General features: G+C 34.8%; 1 protein-coding gene and 1 non-coding gene across 8 annotated transcripts in view; one reads left to right on the top strand and one right to left on the bottom strand.

Moving 5' to 3' along the window:
* ARID4B (AT-rich interaction domain 4B) overlaps window positions 1-16,429 on the top strand; it is a 152,187-nt gene that overhangs the window by 80,013 nt on the left and 55,745 nt on the right. For all 7 annotated transcript variants that reach the window (XM_012738261.2, XM_012738258.2, XM_075995473.1 and 4 more), the window contains 4 exons: window positions 4,901-5,039; window positions 9,770-9,849; window positions 12,268-12,344; window positions 13,717-13,871. In XM_012738261.2, the coding sequence (XP_012593715.1) occupies window positions 4,901-5,039; window positions 9,770-9,849; window positions 12,268-12,344; window positions 13,717-13,871 (451 nt within the window). The remainder of the gene's footprint in view (window positions 1-4,900; window positions 5,040-9,769; window positions 9,850-12,267; window positions 12,345-13,716; window positions 13,872-16,429) is intronic.
* On the bottom strand, window positions 854-982 carry LOC142862506 (small nucleolar RNA SNORA33). The gene has a single exon (XR_012913592.1). It is a non-coding gene; the product is annotated as a small nucleolar RNA SNORA33 (small nucleolar RNA).

The raw sequence follows: 16,429 nt of genomic DNA, 5'->3' as shown, positions 1-16,429 counted from the left end.
GAGCGAGACCCCATCTCTACTATAAATAGAAAGAAATTAACTGGCCAACTAATATATATAGAAAACATTAGCCGGGCATGGTGGTGCATGCCTGTAGTCCCAGCTACTCAGGAGGCTGAGGCAGGAGGATTGCTTGAACCCAGGAGTTTGAGGTTGCTGTGAGCTAGGCTGATGCCATGGCACTCACTCTAGCCTGGGCAACAAACAAAGACTCTGTCTCAAGAAAAAAAAAAAAAAAGAATATCTAAACGGAAATTTTTTTGTCCCCTCCCATCCAAAGTTTTTTCCGGTAACGCGGCAGAAGTTTATGTGCAGTTAAACAGCAAGTAGGAAACAGTGTACTTACTATTATTTTTTTCCCTTGCAGATAAAGGATGAAGTAGACTAATGATGATTCTTGTCAATAAGGAATTAGGGTATAAATTTTTCCCAGTGACAGTGTTAAGATTTATCTGATACCTGATTTATACTTGATATTTAAACATCTACAGATCTTAATACATTTTAAAAATTGATTTAATTCACATATCATAAAATTCACTCTTTTAAAGTATATAGTTTAGTGGGTTTTAGTGAATTCAAAACCCATCACTGCTGTCTAATTCCAAGAAGCCTTTTATTTTTTGCTGCTTCATTTCGTTATGAGAATTTGATTCCAGTTTCCTTCTTGATAAAAATGCAGAAAAAATTAAAACCTTTTTATTGTTGTATATATGTTCATATGTTCTGTATGTTTTGATCTCTAAGAAGCTATACATTGTCAGTCTTCCTGATACTAATATAGATTCTAGCACTACTCACAGTGAAGCTTTAATGATTATGTCTTAGGAAAATGTGTCCCATCATTGAAATTTCTTATAGCCATTTTCAGGGACTTTAAATGACTTCAATGTCCTTAAGGCTTGTAACATGACTTTACTATTGCCAGCTTTTAAAAAAATTCTGCACAAACATTCAGGTAAGCAGATTCATTGGCTGACTCAGATTCTAAATTTACTGCAACAAAGTTTGAAATTGAGTTAATTGACTTGGCTGAAATAATCATTGAAGTCAGAATTGCATTTCAAAGATCGAAGCTCTCAAATTCCTAACTCAGTTTTCTATTTGCATCTCATTATATGCTATTCTTTGGCTCATATTTTGTCTAAAGTTCTTCTTTCTTGATTTATGATTAATTTATAATTAATAATGATGCGTGATCAGCTTTAAGTAATCAGCTGTTAATGTATTATGGTAAATATTTTCATGTAATTAGCTTTGTTTCTAGTGACAACATCCGATTTTGTTTCATAGAGAAAGTGCATTATTTTGTGGTGGCTCTATATGTAATTACCATGCCACCAGAGAAACAACAATGTCAGAGGTGAATAAAAACAAAGCAGTTCTAAAGTCATGGGACTTGCTAGCAAGAAAGAAAAGAAAATTTAAAAAATCAGACAGACTCTCTGCTTGGTCTGTCTTTGCTCCCTTAAAATATTTTTGTTGCTCCTTTATTTTAGTTTACCAGTTTATTGAGCAACTGACCTGTGTAAACAGTTTTCTGGCTAACCTCCTCTAAGAGGAAAAGTTAAAAAGGTATAATGGTATGGTTTACGCTGATTGCATACGTTTTGTGATTTTTAGAGTAAAGTAAAATCAGGATTACTGTAGTAGAAAGAAATAAATCTTCTTTCACTTCATTTGTTTCATCAACAGGTATTTACTGAGCATCTGTGGTGTGCCAAGTTCTGTTCAGCTACTTGAGATATATATCAATGAACAAAACAATTAAAAAAACTCAACTATGCGTGATGGCTCACACCTGTAATCCTAGTACTTTGGAAGGCTGAGGCAGGAAGATTGCTTGAGGCCAGAAGTTTGAGACCAGCCAGAAAAAACATAGCGAGATCCGGTCTCTGCAAAAATTTAAAAAAAAAAAAATTAGCTTGGCATGGTGGTGCACACGTGTAGTACTAGCTACTTGGAAGATTGAGGTAGACGATCGCTTTGAGCCTAGGAATTTGAGGTTGCAGTAAAGTATGATTGGGCCACTGCACTTTAGTCTGGGCAGCAGAATGAAACCCTGTCTCTTAAAAAACAAACAAAACTCTCCACCTTTAGAACTTACATTTTCTCATGGGGGGAGATGGCTGTTTAAGAATAAACACAAGAGGTTGGGTGCAGTGGCTAACGCCTGTAATCCTAACACTCTGGGAGGCCAAGGCGGGCAGATCACTCAAGGTCAGGAGTTCAAAAGCAGTCTGAGCAAGAACGAGACCCCATCTCTTCTAAAAATAGAAAGAAATTAATTGGCCAACTAAAAATATATAGAAAAAATTAGCGGGGCATGGTGGCGCATGCCTGTAGTCCCAGCTACTTGGGAAAGGATTGCTTGAGCCCAGGAATTTGAGGTTGCTGTGAGCTAGGCTGACAACAAGGCATTCTAGCCCAGGGAACAGAGTGAGACTCTGTCTCAAAAAAAAAAAAAAAGAATAAACACAAGAAATAAGTAAATTACATAGTAAGGTAGAAGTTGTAAGTACTGTGGAAATAAGAATAAGAGCAGGGCAAAGAAAGGCAGAGGGGCAAGTAAATGTAAAGTGAAGTCTTGAGTAGGTGAGGGAGGAGGGGCATGTAGTCCAAAAGTGCCGATGGCTTTAGAGTACAATATGGTGATTTAATGTGTAAGGTGGATAGATGTTTCATCTACCCAAACAAAGATTTTTTGTTTTTCTTTTTAATATAACTTTTTGGAGTCTGAAGTCTTATTAAATCTTAAGAAAGTAGTTAGGAGTTTCATAATGACACAGATAACTTTGTTAGTCACACAAAGCCCAGTTTTCCCTTTCTGTGTTTTACAGAGTTTTATATATGTTACCTCTAACATTGTGGATTTCTAGCTTGCTAATAATAATGTTATAAAGAGTGTTCAGGCTGGGCAAGGTGTCTCATGCTTGTAATCCTAGCACTTTGGGAGGCCAAGGAGGAAGATTGCTTGAGGCCAGGAGTTCCTGGGGAGTAGAAGGTTCCCCTTCTCTACAGAATATAAAAAATTATCTGGATATGGTGGCTCTTGCCTGTAGTCCCAGCTACTCAGGAGGCTGAAGCAAGAGGATCTCTTAAGCCCAGGAATGTGAGGTTGCAGTGAGCTATGATGGTGCCGCTGCACTCTAGCTCAGGCAACAGAGTGAGATCTTGTCTCAAAAAGTTCATAAATCCCTAGTTGAGCTGGATGGGATGGCTCATGCCTATAATCCTAGCACTCAGGGAGGCAGAGGCAGGAAGATTGCTGGAGGCCAGGAGTTCGAGGGGAGACGTGGTGGGCCTGTTGTAATCCCAGCTACTTGGGAGACTGGTTGGGGAGGATTACTTGAGCCTAGCAGATGTAGGAGACTGAGTTATGATTGGGCCACTGTACTCTGGCTTTGGCAACGGAGTGAGATCTTGTCTTTTAAAAAACAAAACAACCCTAGCTGAATGAGTCTTCTGTGAGTGCTTTGAAAAAACAATTATTATGATTTTAAGTTTGGTTGTGTTCTGTAGTTATTTGAAAGTGAAGAGATAAAAGTCATTGCCCTAGAGAAGCTCTTCTAAATCAACTAGAAATCAAACTTGTCAAGTCTGTTACTACTGTACTAAGCCATGTGCCTATGTGTAGAATCTTTTGCTCAGCTAATACAAAGATGTGTTGCTTTTTTCAGCTACCTGTTACCTACTTTCCCAGTAGAGATTAAACTTCTTTAAGTGCCATTTGAAGTATAGTACTTCTACTCAGTAGCAAACTTTAAGGATTTTATTTTTTTTCCCAGGGAACTATTTTTAAATCCCCATATCACTTCAAAATGTTTAATATTATTATAATAGTTTTTCCTTCTTTTATGTTTATGTTGATATACATAAATATAAAGGGGTATGATTTATATTGTTCCAATCAACCAAATAGGTAAATCATGTTTAAAATTTTAAAATAGTTGATCTTTCAGGTCATATTGTTTGGTTGGTGAACTTGGTCATTGCCAACTATGTCAAAAATATTTTCATCCCTGTAGGTAATCAATATTAGCCGTTATTCTGTTTTATTTTATAAAAACATACATTGTATTCTATCTGTTCAATATTTACTAGTATCTTTACTTATTCTGGACATTTTGAGCATCCAGTTGTTAGTATTCTTTATTTTTATTACTAGCTGTAGATGTTTTTGGAACCAGATTGAAAATAGAATAGCTTTTTGTTTTGTTTTCCTTTATAGTTTTACTTTTTATTGCACTCAATCTAACATCAAACTGATGGTTTCAGATACTTCCGTTTTCTTCTGACAGTTAATATCTTTATAATTTACTAGTACAATATTCAATGTTACTGAAAGGAGTTTTCAACTTAATACAAAAGAACCATATTGTGTATTTTATGAATACCTAGTTCCTGTATATTTGATATTAACAATAGCAGTGGCGATCTCTTATTAGATTATCTCCTCTTCCCACCCTAACCCTCAGTCAGCAAAGATCTGCTTTCCCCCTTTTAAAGTTAGCTTTGTACTAGGAATGTAGAATTATTATCTCCAGACATCCTTTAATCTGAGATTGGGATTGAGTATATTTTCATGTAGTACTGGATTGTTAAATATGGAGCCTTCAGCTTTTTGAGGATTTGGGGACCAGTTGATCTTCCCCTTTAATCTTTTGAAATAGCACTAAATAAATCTGAAAGATTTTTAGGAAAATAATGTGTTTTCATTTCCTCTAATGATAAACTCTTGCTATCATTTTTTTTTAGAAATTTAGAAAATGCTTTAAAATTTAAATTAGCCATTTTCTAAGTTTTAGAAATGTGATGAGTTCTAGAATGCCTATGTTCATCGTTGGTATGCTTATTCTTGTGAAGATAAATGGAACTATCTATTTTTTTCTCTCCCTAGACCAGAGGAAGAATCTTCATCATCCTCCAGTGATGAAGATGAGGATGATAGGAAACAGATCGATGAGCTACTCGGCAAAGTTGTATGTGTAGATTACATTAGTTTGGATAAAAAGAAAGCACTGTGGTTTCCTGCATTGGTGAGTAGCTTCAGTGTAAAAGAGTTTAATTTCAACTATGTAAGTTAATGAAGTAAACAATGGATTTTCTTACTATTGTTTTTCATAGGTCAAAAATGGGGAAATGTTTTTAACATCATTCATTTCACACAAAGATTACTTTGAAAATTTTCTTTGACAACAAAGAACTCTTGAAGTCATCCAAGATGGCAAAATCTTGATAATCTTAGAGACTAGGTATATGGGAGTTGCTTATACATTCCTTTCTATTTTGAGTAGAAAATTCATAATGCAGAGACTACTGAAACTCCTAAGTCCACCATGAGGTCGAGACTGCAAAAGAACCCAATCTTTTTTGGTTAACCAGGATAGCTGGCCAATTTCCTCATTGTTTTTGAGCCAGGGTGTTTGTGTCCTTGATCTTAGTCTTGCCTTTTATGTACTCTCTACATAACCATAACTGCAATTATACATTCCCCCAGTCTTTGACTTTCCCTACAATAGATTCTTTTATCTATCTACTTTTTAATGTTTTCACTCCACAAGTTTTGTAACTCCTTAGATCCCAGGTTGAATATTTTGAATTTGCTATTTGTTTTCTCACATTGCCTTTCTGTGATTTTGAGGAAGCACCCAGTGCTTTATTGTCAGGAGTATCCTCATTGTCCCAAGTTCTGTGCAACTCAAACTGTGATAACAGATGAGAGAAAGTCTTTTGAACTTTCATCTCTTTGTTTTTGGTAACCACTATCCCCTATAGCAAGTTGGAAGGGCTGTATATAGGAGACCATTTTCTTTGATTTTTTTAAAAGGAATATATGCCAATATCTTTTAGAAACTTACTTAGGCCACCTTTCAGCTAATCTTTTGGTAGACATCAAAATAATTTGTAGCTCTTAAAGCAAACGCAAGTTCAATCAATAATTAGTTGTATATCATACACTATAATGAAGATTTAACTCTTTGTGGCAATAAGAATGCATTTCTTTTTGGACAGGATATAATTAGATAAGTCATTTAAAGTTTTGAATTTCAAACAGGAGACTGAAATTAGTAATCAGTATCTCTTCACAATTATTTTGACTTGTCTTTTAAAATTTGATGTGTTTGAATTGTCATGGCCTTTGGTCATTTTATCTGAAGGCCATTGGGTCATTTGTATCAAATACTGGAGTCCACATCTTTTACAGATATGTCCTCCTCACCACCACATACTTATAAACTGAAGATCCATTGTTTAACGTAAAAATATTTTGAAGGTACCATTCTTCTCACTTCTAACAATTACTTTGTTCTGAGCTATCAAGGGACAGGATGGGTAAAAAATTAATCCCTGGTCTCTGTTTCATGTATTCTCACTCCCTTACTACTATTAGCCAGATCACCTTTAAATCTTGTTTTCTTCTGCTAATGGCATTTAATAAAATTTTTGTGTGTTCTCAAGCATATTTAACTCATATTTGTTACATATGCCATTTATCATATATCAAATACTTCAAATATGTTACTATGATTGACTCATTTAGTGTTGTAGAGGTTCTCTGTTCTTATGTTTGATAAATTTAAAAAAAAATTTTTTTTTTTTTTTTTTTTGAGACAGAGTCTCACTCTGTTGCCCCAGCTAGAGTGCCGTGGCATCACCCTAGCTCACAACAACCTCAGACTCTCCTGGGCTCAAGCGATCCTTCTACCTCAGCCTCCCGAGTAGCTGGGACTACAGGCATGCGCCACCATGCCCAGCTAATTTTTTCTATATATATTAGTTGGCCAATTAATTTCTTTCTATTTATAGTAGAGACGAGGTCTCACTCCTGCTCAGGCTGGTTTCAAACTCCTGATCTCGAGCAATCAGCCTACCTCAGCCTCCCAGAGTGCTAGGATTACAGGCGTGAGCCACCACGCCCAGCCAAATTTTTAAAATTTTTAGTTGAGCATCTACGCATCTTTATTTTCATTCTCTTGTTTTCCTATCACTGATTAAGAATTGTAGAAACCTTGGAAATAGGATTAAAATATACTGTTCTTTGTTTATGTGCATTTGTATGAAAATTTATGTCCATAAAATATATAAACTCTTGTATATTTATGGTTTTTATGAGCTAAACTAAGTAACCATGGTCTCATAATTATTCATTTTTTCAAATGAAAAATAAATAGTATGGAGTAGAAGCATCTTTCCTTTATACTGTCATCTAAAAGTGATATCTGTTTATCCTTTTCCATGAACATGTTGTATACTTTATACCCACTGCTTAATTTAGTGTTTGGCACAAACTAAGTGGCCAATAAATGTCAGCTCTTAAATTATAATGAAAAAATGTAGACAATTATTTGTTTTAATAAATACAAATACTTTATGATACCTTTGTACCTCCCCATGTGTCCATCCATCCAACATATATTGAATGCCTATTACATATAAGGATTGTGCTAACACCTTTATAAATATTATGAGGTAGGTATGATTATATATCTGCATTTAGAGATAAGGAAACTGAGTATTAGAAGAATTAAGTAATTTGCAGTATTTGGGGGTTAATGGGTAATCTAAAAATTTAAGTATCAGTGTGAGATTATTTCTTTGTTCCTAAAGCACTAAGATTATTTTGAAAATATGTTTTTTGGAGAGACAGGGTCTCATTCTGTTGCCTGGTTTAGAGCGCAGTGGCGTCATAGCTTACTGGAACCTCAAACTCCTGGGCTCAAGCAGTCTTCCCATCTCAGCCTCTCAAAGTGTTGGGGTTACATGTGTGAGCCACCATACCTGGCCTGATAATATGTTTTTAAAAACTGTTTTGTGTGTCTTTTTCTCAAGCAACAACAACATTAAATTTTCACTATTAGTGTTTTGAGTATTAAGTTTCTCTCACCATAGTTAGTAAATAGTTTCCTTGATGAAAAGAAAAACATTTTCAGGATTTATGATATTGAAAGGTTAGTAATATTAGCCATTCCATTATTATTTTGAAAATCTTAGAATTATTGATATGTATTATCCCCTCCCAAAATTGAGATCTATTGGACAGTGATGGAGTTATTTTTGTTCACTAGAACGTGAAATTTTGCTCTAAGTCAAACAGTCTTGATAAAATCACATAAATAATATTTGTGTTTTAATTTTAAAGTTATTTATAAATTCAGTAAATTTTTATAAGTGTTCTGGTAACAACATCATATTGGAAAACAATTTCCTATTTCTAGGAACTATAAATAGCTACCATGCACTGAGCATTTACCTTATTAGGCACTGTGCTAAGTTTGTAAAATCTAAGTAGTTTTGTTTAATCTTAATTGAGACTGGAAAATAAGTGGTATTTACTCCCATTTTAGGAGGAGGAAATCTTAGCTTCCATGCTTTGCATTGTCCTCCTTTTTATTTTCCTTCACCAACTTCTCCTCTAACCAGCCTTTCAAGTTGTAATTTAGGGTTCAGAATGACATCACTGTATTTTCTTTAGGGTAGTCTTCTCCCCCTCTTACAGCTTCAGTTGCAGAGATAACAAAATGAGGTGCCTTAGAGATCAAGAAAATAACATACATGAGTGAACAGGATAAAATGCAGATTGTGGCCAAGCATAGTAGCTCATGCCTGTAATCCCAGGACTTTGGGGACTTTGGGAGGCTGAGGCAGGAGGATTGCTTGAGACCAGGGGTTTGAGATCAACCTCAGCAACACAGTATGATGCTGTCTCTACAAAAAAACAAAAACAAAATAAAATAAAAATAAATAAAATGCAGATATTGGTTCCTGTGGTAGAACTGGAGAGTGAGCCCACTTATTAACACTACAGTGTCAGTACTGGCCAGAGCTATCATATGTGCAGTTTTTGAAACCTTTAATTCATCAGAGAAAGATAATGGGTGGATTTGGCTCACAGGCCCCAAGCTTCAAGCCCCTGATATTTAGGCTGTTGACTCCTAAATTTATATGAGCTCCAGACCTGGGTATTTGTCTGTTCACTATCTCCATTTGGATGTCCTTTAGCCACCTCAAAACTTAGTAAGTCCCATGCTTTTATTATCTCTTCCCTCATGCCCAGATGTGACCCTTCTCTGTTGTTTTCCTTTCATAGTGAATGGCACTGTCATCTTTCCATTTGCACAAGGCAGAAAACTAAGTGTCCTCTTCTCTCTCATCCCTACTTCCCTAGTTATCTCTGATACTTCTTTAATTTGCCACCACTTTATATCTGAGCCACCACCCCTCACCCGGATGATCATAGTAGCTTAGTCTTTTTCAGCTCTTGCCTTTCCCTTGTCCATTTTCTTCATAGCATCCAAAGTAATTTCTTAAAAGACATACTATTATGACATTTTGCTTCTTCAGACCCTTCTTGTAAATACTTTAGATTTTATCCTAAGAATTAATATGGCCTAAGGCTCTAGAAATTCTGTTCCCTTGCCCTTCTTCAAACCATGATGTAGCCCCTCAGTTTCCAGCTCTACCACTTTTCTATTTTTGACCAGAACTTGGTCTGCAGCTTCAGTCTAGTCCATGGTCATTCTTCTGCTTTCAACACCATGCATGTGCTAAAAAAGTCTGGATTATCCAGAAAGCTGGAAGGATGTAGGATACCAATTTAAAATTACTTATGTGTGCTCCCCTATGTGTGTGTACCGATTTATTCTCAAACTAAAATTAGTTTTTAAAGTTGAAGCTTAAATTTTTTTAAAGCATTTAATTAGTAGGTACTTATCTAACTATCTGTAAATGTGCTTTTAGTTATAAAAGTTTCACATTTTTTTTAAAGGTGGTTTGTCCTGATTGTAGTGATGAGATTGCTGTAAAAAAGGACAATATTCTTGTTCGATCTTTCAAAGATGGCAAATTGTAAGTATAATTCACTTGGTTTAAGAAGCCTCTTTATAAAAATATATTATATTATTTTTCAAATTAAGATGTTAAATGATAAATTAGTTATTCCCAATGACCTTAGACTTTTAAATAGAATGTCTTTCAAATAGAATGTTTCAAAGAGTGATTGTTTTTCATACTATCTTTAAGTGTAGTATTCTTACAGTGTGTCTTTCTGTACTCATCTTGGTCTTCGTTTCCAAAGTAGATTCTCAGTGCTGTCTCACTGGTCAACATTTGCCCATATAACAGATGGTGATTTGAAACAAAGTTGCTATACCTAACATATCTAATACTTTACTAATATATTTATTGACCTTTTTTTAGGGCGTGTTGATTGTGATTGATTGTTTAGGAATTGCTAATATTTCTAGTTATATCAAATGGTTGTAGTGATACCTGTTGGACAATATTCAGTTTTTGCTGTAGTCAGGATTAAAATGGGTTACTGTAGATTTATGTTAAGTGTAAAAGTGATTTTTCTTGTAGAACATTTTTAGAGCTGAATTCTGAATTTCTATGTTTTCTTTTAAGAGTTACATGACTAGAGAAGCCAGATATTTTATACTGAGCTATGTTGCATGTCAGTACCTTAACTAAAAAGTTCATCACGTTTTAAGATTTGATGTTTGGGTTTTCAGGTTCTGAGAAGTTATTTTTTTTTTTTTTTTTTTTTGAGACAGAGTCTCGCTTTGTTGCCCAGGCTAGAGTGAGTGCCATGGCGTCAGCCTAGCTCACAGCAACCTCAATCTCCTGGCTCAAGCAATCCTCCTGCCTCAGCCTCCCAAGTAGCTGGGACTACAGGCATTCGCCACCATGCCCGGCTAATTTTTTTTTTTTTTTGTATATATATATTAGTTGGCCAATTAATTTCTTTCTATTTATAGTAGAGACGGGGTTTCGCTCTTGCTCAGGCTGGTTTCGAACTCCTGACTTCGAGCAATCCACCCGCCTCGGCCTCCCAGAGAGCTAGGATTTCAGGCGTGAGCCACCGCGCCCGGCCTGAGAAGTTATTTTTAAAAGCAATCTGTAGAACTACCTTTAACAAAATTGAGATAATAAGAGAAATTTGAACACTAAAATTGATTACTCTATATTAAATTATTGTTGGGGATGGAAGAAATGGAGAAATGTTAGTCAAAGGGTACAGACTTTTCATTATATGATGAATAAATTCTCAGGATCTAATGTATAGCATGGCACCTGTACTTATTTGTACTATATTGTATACTTGAAATTTGCTAAGAAAATAGATCTTAAGCATTTTTACTCCCTACCTCCCCCAGAAAGTAACTATGTGAGGTGGTGAATGTGTTAATAAACTTGATTGTGATAATCATATCACAATGTATATGTATATCAAATCATCACACTGTATACTTTAATTATATGCAGTTTTATTTGTCAGTTATCCCTTAGTAAAGCTGAAAAAATGATCACATACCTAATGTTTAGATGTGCAATTATGATATGGTTATATTTTTAAAAATTTTTCTTTCAAAGATTCATAATGAAATATCCTAAATAAATTACATAATATCTGGGATTTGCTTCAAAATAATCCAGCTGGGGTGGGATGAAATAGAGGTATAAACGAAACATTGACTGTTAGTTTATGATCATTGTAAGCTGGGTGATGGCTGCATGGGGGTTTATTGCACAATTTTATCTATTTTTGTATTTGAAACTTTAAAATAAAAAGATAAAACGTGGCAGACCAAAAATGTATTTAGAATAGTTTTTAGGCTTTTGTGATTGATTGACCCAAACCAAATGCATGGAAGCTAAATGATGATTTGTTATTAACAAACATAGGAAATACATGTGATATATGTGATAAGCCCTGTTGCAGTAGTTTGCATCTGACCCCCTTTCTATCATGGAGTTCCATGAAAGGCCTCAGATTGTATCTTAGAAGTTTGCTTGTGAGCCTAGAATCCAGTTCTTAAAAAGTGTTTAAAAGAATATTTACATTATAAACTGGTACAGTTTCCTTCCAGTCTTAAACGGATTTCTCATGAATATCCCAAGATAATGGCACATGCTTACTGTTTTTCTTCTTTTTTATTGGGTTCATGCGTTCTGCCATCTAAACATTTTTATTCATCATTATATTATTATAAACAGTTTCCAGTGTTACATTTAGGGAGGAGACTGTTTGATATTTGAGAACATCTTGGTATTATAAAATATGTTTTAAGGTAGGATCCTTCTATAGATGATAATTACATATTTTAACATCCTCCCTACCATATTATTTGGGCCTTGCAACCTTGTGTGCAGTCATTTTGTAGATACCCATATTTTCAGTATCTTTCTATGTATATAAGCAACTGGATACTTAATTTGTTATTTTTTTTGTTTTTTTCCTTTATAATTAAAACATATATGTAGTACTTCAGTGCCAAGAAAAGATGTTCATGAAATTACTAGTGATACTGCACCAAAGCCTGATGCTATATTAAAACAAGGTAAGGATTATCTTGGAATAAATTATAAGTAATTTTAAAACTGCCAATATTTTTGAAGATTAAATTTTATTTTATTCTTTAAAATTTGTTTTTAAAAAATCATGTCCTTGAAGTTATATTTAGATTCTTGTGGCTTATATTTTTATAAATCCATGTGTCTTTTGTTATATAGATTTTTTTCTTTTTAATCTCATAATCTGAGGTGATAATCTAGAAAAGTGGGAAAGAATTGTATCTTCAGCTAGTACTATAGTCTAGCTTTTGCCTAGTAAATAAAATAATACTGCCATGGGATCATAGAAAAAAGAATCAAAGCAATTTTGATTTGCTTTTTCTCACCTAAAGAATGTGCATCTTAAATCACAAGGCTCCAGTAGTTTTATTTGATTAGGAATGTGCTGTAATTGCATTTGTTACTTGGTTTTTGGTATTGTAAATAGTTATTTTCTATTTGCCCTTATTCATTGAATCTGATAACATGCTATGTATATTGGCTCAAAATCATCTAAATTTTATGGTTTGTAATTTATTATAAAATGAAAACAATTGTGTCTACCTAATTTTAGTTTAAGCTAATTGTTAACATATTTTTAATTTGGGTTTAACTAAAAATGTTAAAAACATTTGTAGTCAATTTTTAGGTGTTGTATATTTATTACAATGGCTCTTTGCCTGATATATAATTGCTTTTTGGCTAAATTGTTACATGATTTACCTGTTAGTTATTTTTATTGGACAAGATTAATTTGCATTTAAAAGAAAAAAACCTGCTTTCTTTCTCCTGTATATGTTTGAACCTAAGAACCTTTCAATGGTAGCAGTATTGCCATCCGTAAAATGAGTACTTACTGCATAGGACTGATAGGATTAAATGGACTTTTGCATTAAAAAGCACTTAGCATAGTGCCTGGTATATAGCAAATACTTAATCAATATTCGGTTGACTGAGGATGAGAGGAAAAAAAAGTCAGTGGTATTAGCACAGTACTTTTGTTTTAAGAGATGTGGTCTCCCTGTGTCACCAGGCTAGAGTGCAGTGGTGTGATCATGGCTTACTGCATCCTCAAACTCATGGGCTTAAGTGACCTTCCCACCTCAGCCTCCTGAGTAGTTGGGACTATCGGTGTGTGCCACCATGCCCAGCTAATTGTTTTTTCATTTTTTTTAGAGATTGGGTCTTGCTATGTTGCCCAGGCTGGTCTTGAACTCCTGGCCTCAAGTGATCCTCCCACCTCAACCTCCTGAGTTGCTGGGATTATAGGCATGACCCGCTGTGTCATGCTCTAGCACAGTAGTTTTATTTCTTAATATTTTTTGGCAAATCAGTTGTCTTAATTTCTCCAGTTCATGTAGGTTTATGGTCTCTTTCCAGCCTTTGATCAGGCACTTGAATTTCACAAAAGTAGAACTATTCCTGCTAATTGGAAGACAGAATTGAAAGAGGATAGCTCTAGCAGTGAAGCTGAGGAAGAAGAGGAGGAGGAAGATGATGAAAAAGAAAAGGAGGATAATAGCAGTGAAGAAGAGGTAAGTAAAAACAGTTGCTGCCTATTAAAATTATAAAAGTTGGGGTTTTTTTGTGGGTTAGGATTTGGCATAAAGTTATTAATCACATAATTATTTATAGTATGAGAAATATCTCATAATAAAATTGTTTTTGATATTTATCATGATCCAGTAGTTTGCTTACTTTTAAAATAGAAATATGATCTTGTGAAATTAAAAATATTAAGTATAGTTATCCTAGTAACCTCAAAAAAGTTTCTTGCCTTGCATTTGGTTTATCATATGATAAAGGAAATACCCAATGTTTTTCATCACAATATAGACAGCTGTCACCTCATAATGTTTATACCTTAATATTTTATCGAAATATCTGGAAACATACAAAATATCTTTCATTTAGTATGAAAAGAAAAATCAGCATAAAAGTAAAGATTAGTATCTCTTTGATTTAGAGAACCTTAAATCATTTTACCTAATACAAATGGGTAGATAGTTCTAATTATATCATAAATAAGACATCTGTGAATTTACATGGATCAAAGAGCTAAAGTTTTGGATTTATTTGTAATTGGTGCTTTAGGTTTGGCAGTGATAAAGCACTCCTTAGTGGTTTGCTGAACAACTTCCTAAAAGTTATTGAGTGGTATATATAGTGAAGGCTGCTATATTTGACCATAAAGTAAATTTTATTGAATATGTTTAGGAAATTAAGGTAATTTATTATCATTATATAATGTTTTTGGTAGGTTATTAATTTCTGCCATTTAACTGTAGTAAACTCTTAATGAAATAGGATTATTTTGGAGGTTATGTTCTAGTGTATAGTAATTTATAATGACAATGTATTATGTAAAAATTTCCTTGCTTCAGTCTTCTCCCTGCTTTCTATGTAAGATGCTCAAATGAGCAATTTATCCCTTGCTGAAAACCTGAATGGCTTTTTGTCACTGTAAAAGTCAAGCTTCAATATAGAACCTCCTTTCTGGTCCACCTCATGCCTCTTTTTTCTCATCACTTCTTTCAGCAGCCCCCCCCCTCCCCTTATGCTGTAGCAATGTGAAATTACATTTCTTCCTGCTACTTACCTTTGCACATACCAGTACCTCTGCCTTCCCTGCCTTTCCTTTTCCTCCTTCAGTCAGCCTGGCATGCTGCTGTTCAGAATTCAAAACCTACTTACGTGCCATCTCTGTAAAGGGAAACCTATGAACCATCACCTCCCTCACCTCAGGAAAATTCATTACTTTATTTGCTGGTCTAAACTACTACTGTTCCTTGTACATATTTTTGTCATTGTGCATATGTATGTACACATACATATATATTTATAATTATTGTCTGTTTTTCCCACATTAATTTATAAGCTCTTCATAGATAGGAACTCTGTCTTGCTCATATTCACACTCACGGTGTCTGTCATAGTATATAAAATGTAACATGATCAGTAAATATTAGTTACCAAACCTTTTGGTGCTTAGATTTGTGTTTTACAATTGTTTTTGTAAAAGCAAATCTGATATCCAGTTTAGTTATTTATTTTTTGAGACAGGGTCTCACTGTCACCCAGGCTAGAGTGCAGTGGTGTCATCATAGCTCACTGTAACCTCAGACTCCTGGGCTCAAGCAGTCCTCCTGCCTCAGCCTCCCAAGTAGCTGGGGCTATAGGTACTTGCCACCATCACACCTGGCTAATTTTTCTGGTGTGTGTGTGTGTGTGTAGAGATAGGGTCTTGCCTCTTGCTCAGGCTGGTCTTGAATTCTTGGCCTCAAGCAATCCTCCTGCCTTGGCCTCCCAAAGTGCTAGGATTACAGGCACAAGCCGCCGCACCCGGCCCTGATCTCCAATTTAAACATTTTCTTAAGTTAAATACAACCTTCCCTTAAATGGTTGAGGAATAGGAATAAATTTTTTATTTTTTTCGAGAAAGGGTCTTGCTCTGTCTTCCTGGCTAGAATCCTGTGGCATCATCATAGCTTACTTCAACCTCAACCTCCTGGGCTCAAGTGATCCTCCTGCCCTCAGCCTCCTGAGTAGCTGGGACTATAAGCGTACACCACCACACCTGGCTAATTTTTCTATTTTTAGTAGAGATGGGGTCTCGCTCTTGCTTAGGCTGGTCTTGAACTCCTGAGCTCAAGTGATCCTCCCGCCTTGGCCTCCCAGAGTCCTAGGATCACAGGTGTGAGCCACCACACCCAGCCTGGAATAGGAATAAATTTGGCAGTTTATTAAAGTCAAATATTGTACTATGAGGACACCTAATATCAAGAAAATAGATTTCTTAGATTTGTATTTGACTACCTTACCAAACCTGACATAAGTGGAGTATGTTTAAATTCAGAAATATAGGTTTATTATAAGCAAATTAATGGTTGTCATTTATTCTTCTCTCTCAACTAGAAAACCTAACAGTTTGTAAACGTGGATTTTTTTTTTAACTTGGCTTTTTTTATTGTATTTGGTTTTAAAATAAAAGGACAAATCTCAGTAGATACATGAAATTCCAAATTAAAAAATGATAGGTTTTGATTTATTTAGAATATCACAACCCTATTAGAAATATGTATGTTTCAGCCAG

The sequence above is a fragment of the Microcebus murinus genome, chromosome 19, assembly GCF_040939455.1.
Source record: "Microcebus murinus isolate Inina chromosome 19, M.murinus_Inina_mat1.0, whole genome shotgun sequence".
NCBI classification, from domain to species: domain Eukaryota; kingdom Metazoa; phylum Chordata; class Mammalia; order Primates; family Cheirogaleidae; genus Microcebus; species Microcebus murinus.
The sequence above is the reverse complement of the archived record's forward strand: the minus strand, read 5'-3'. Positions and strand labels throughout refer to the sequence as shown.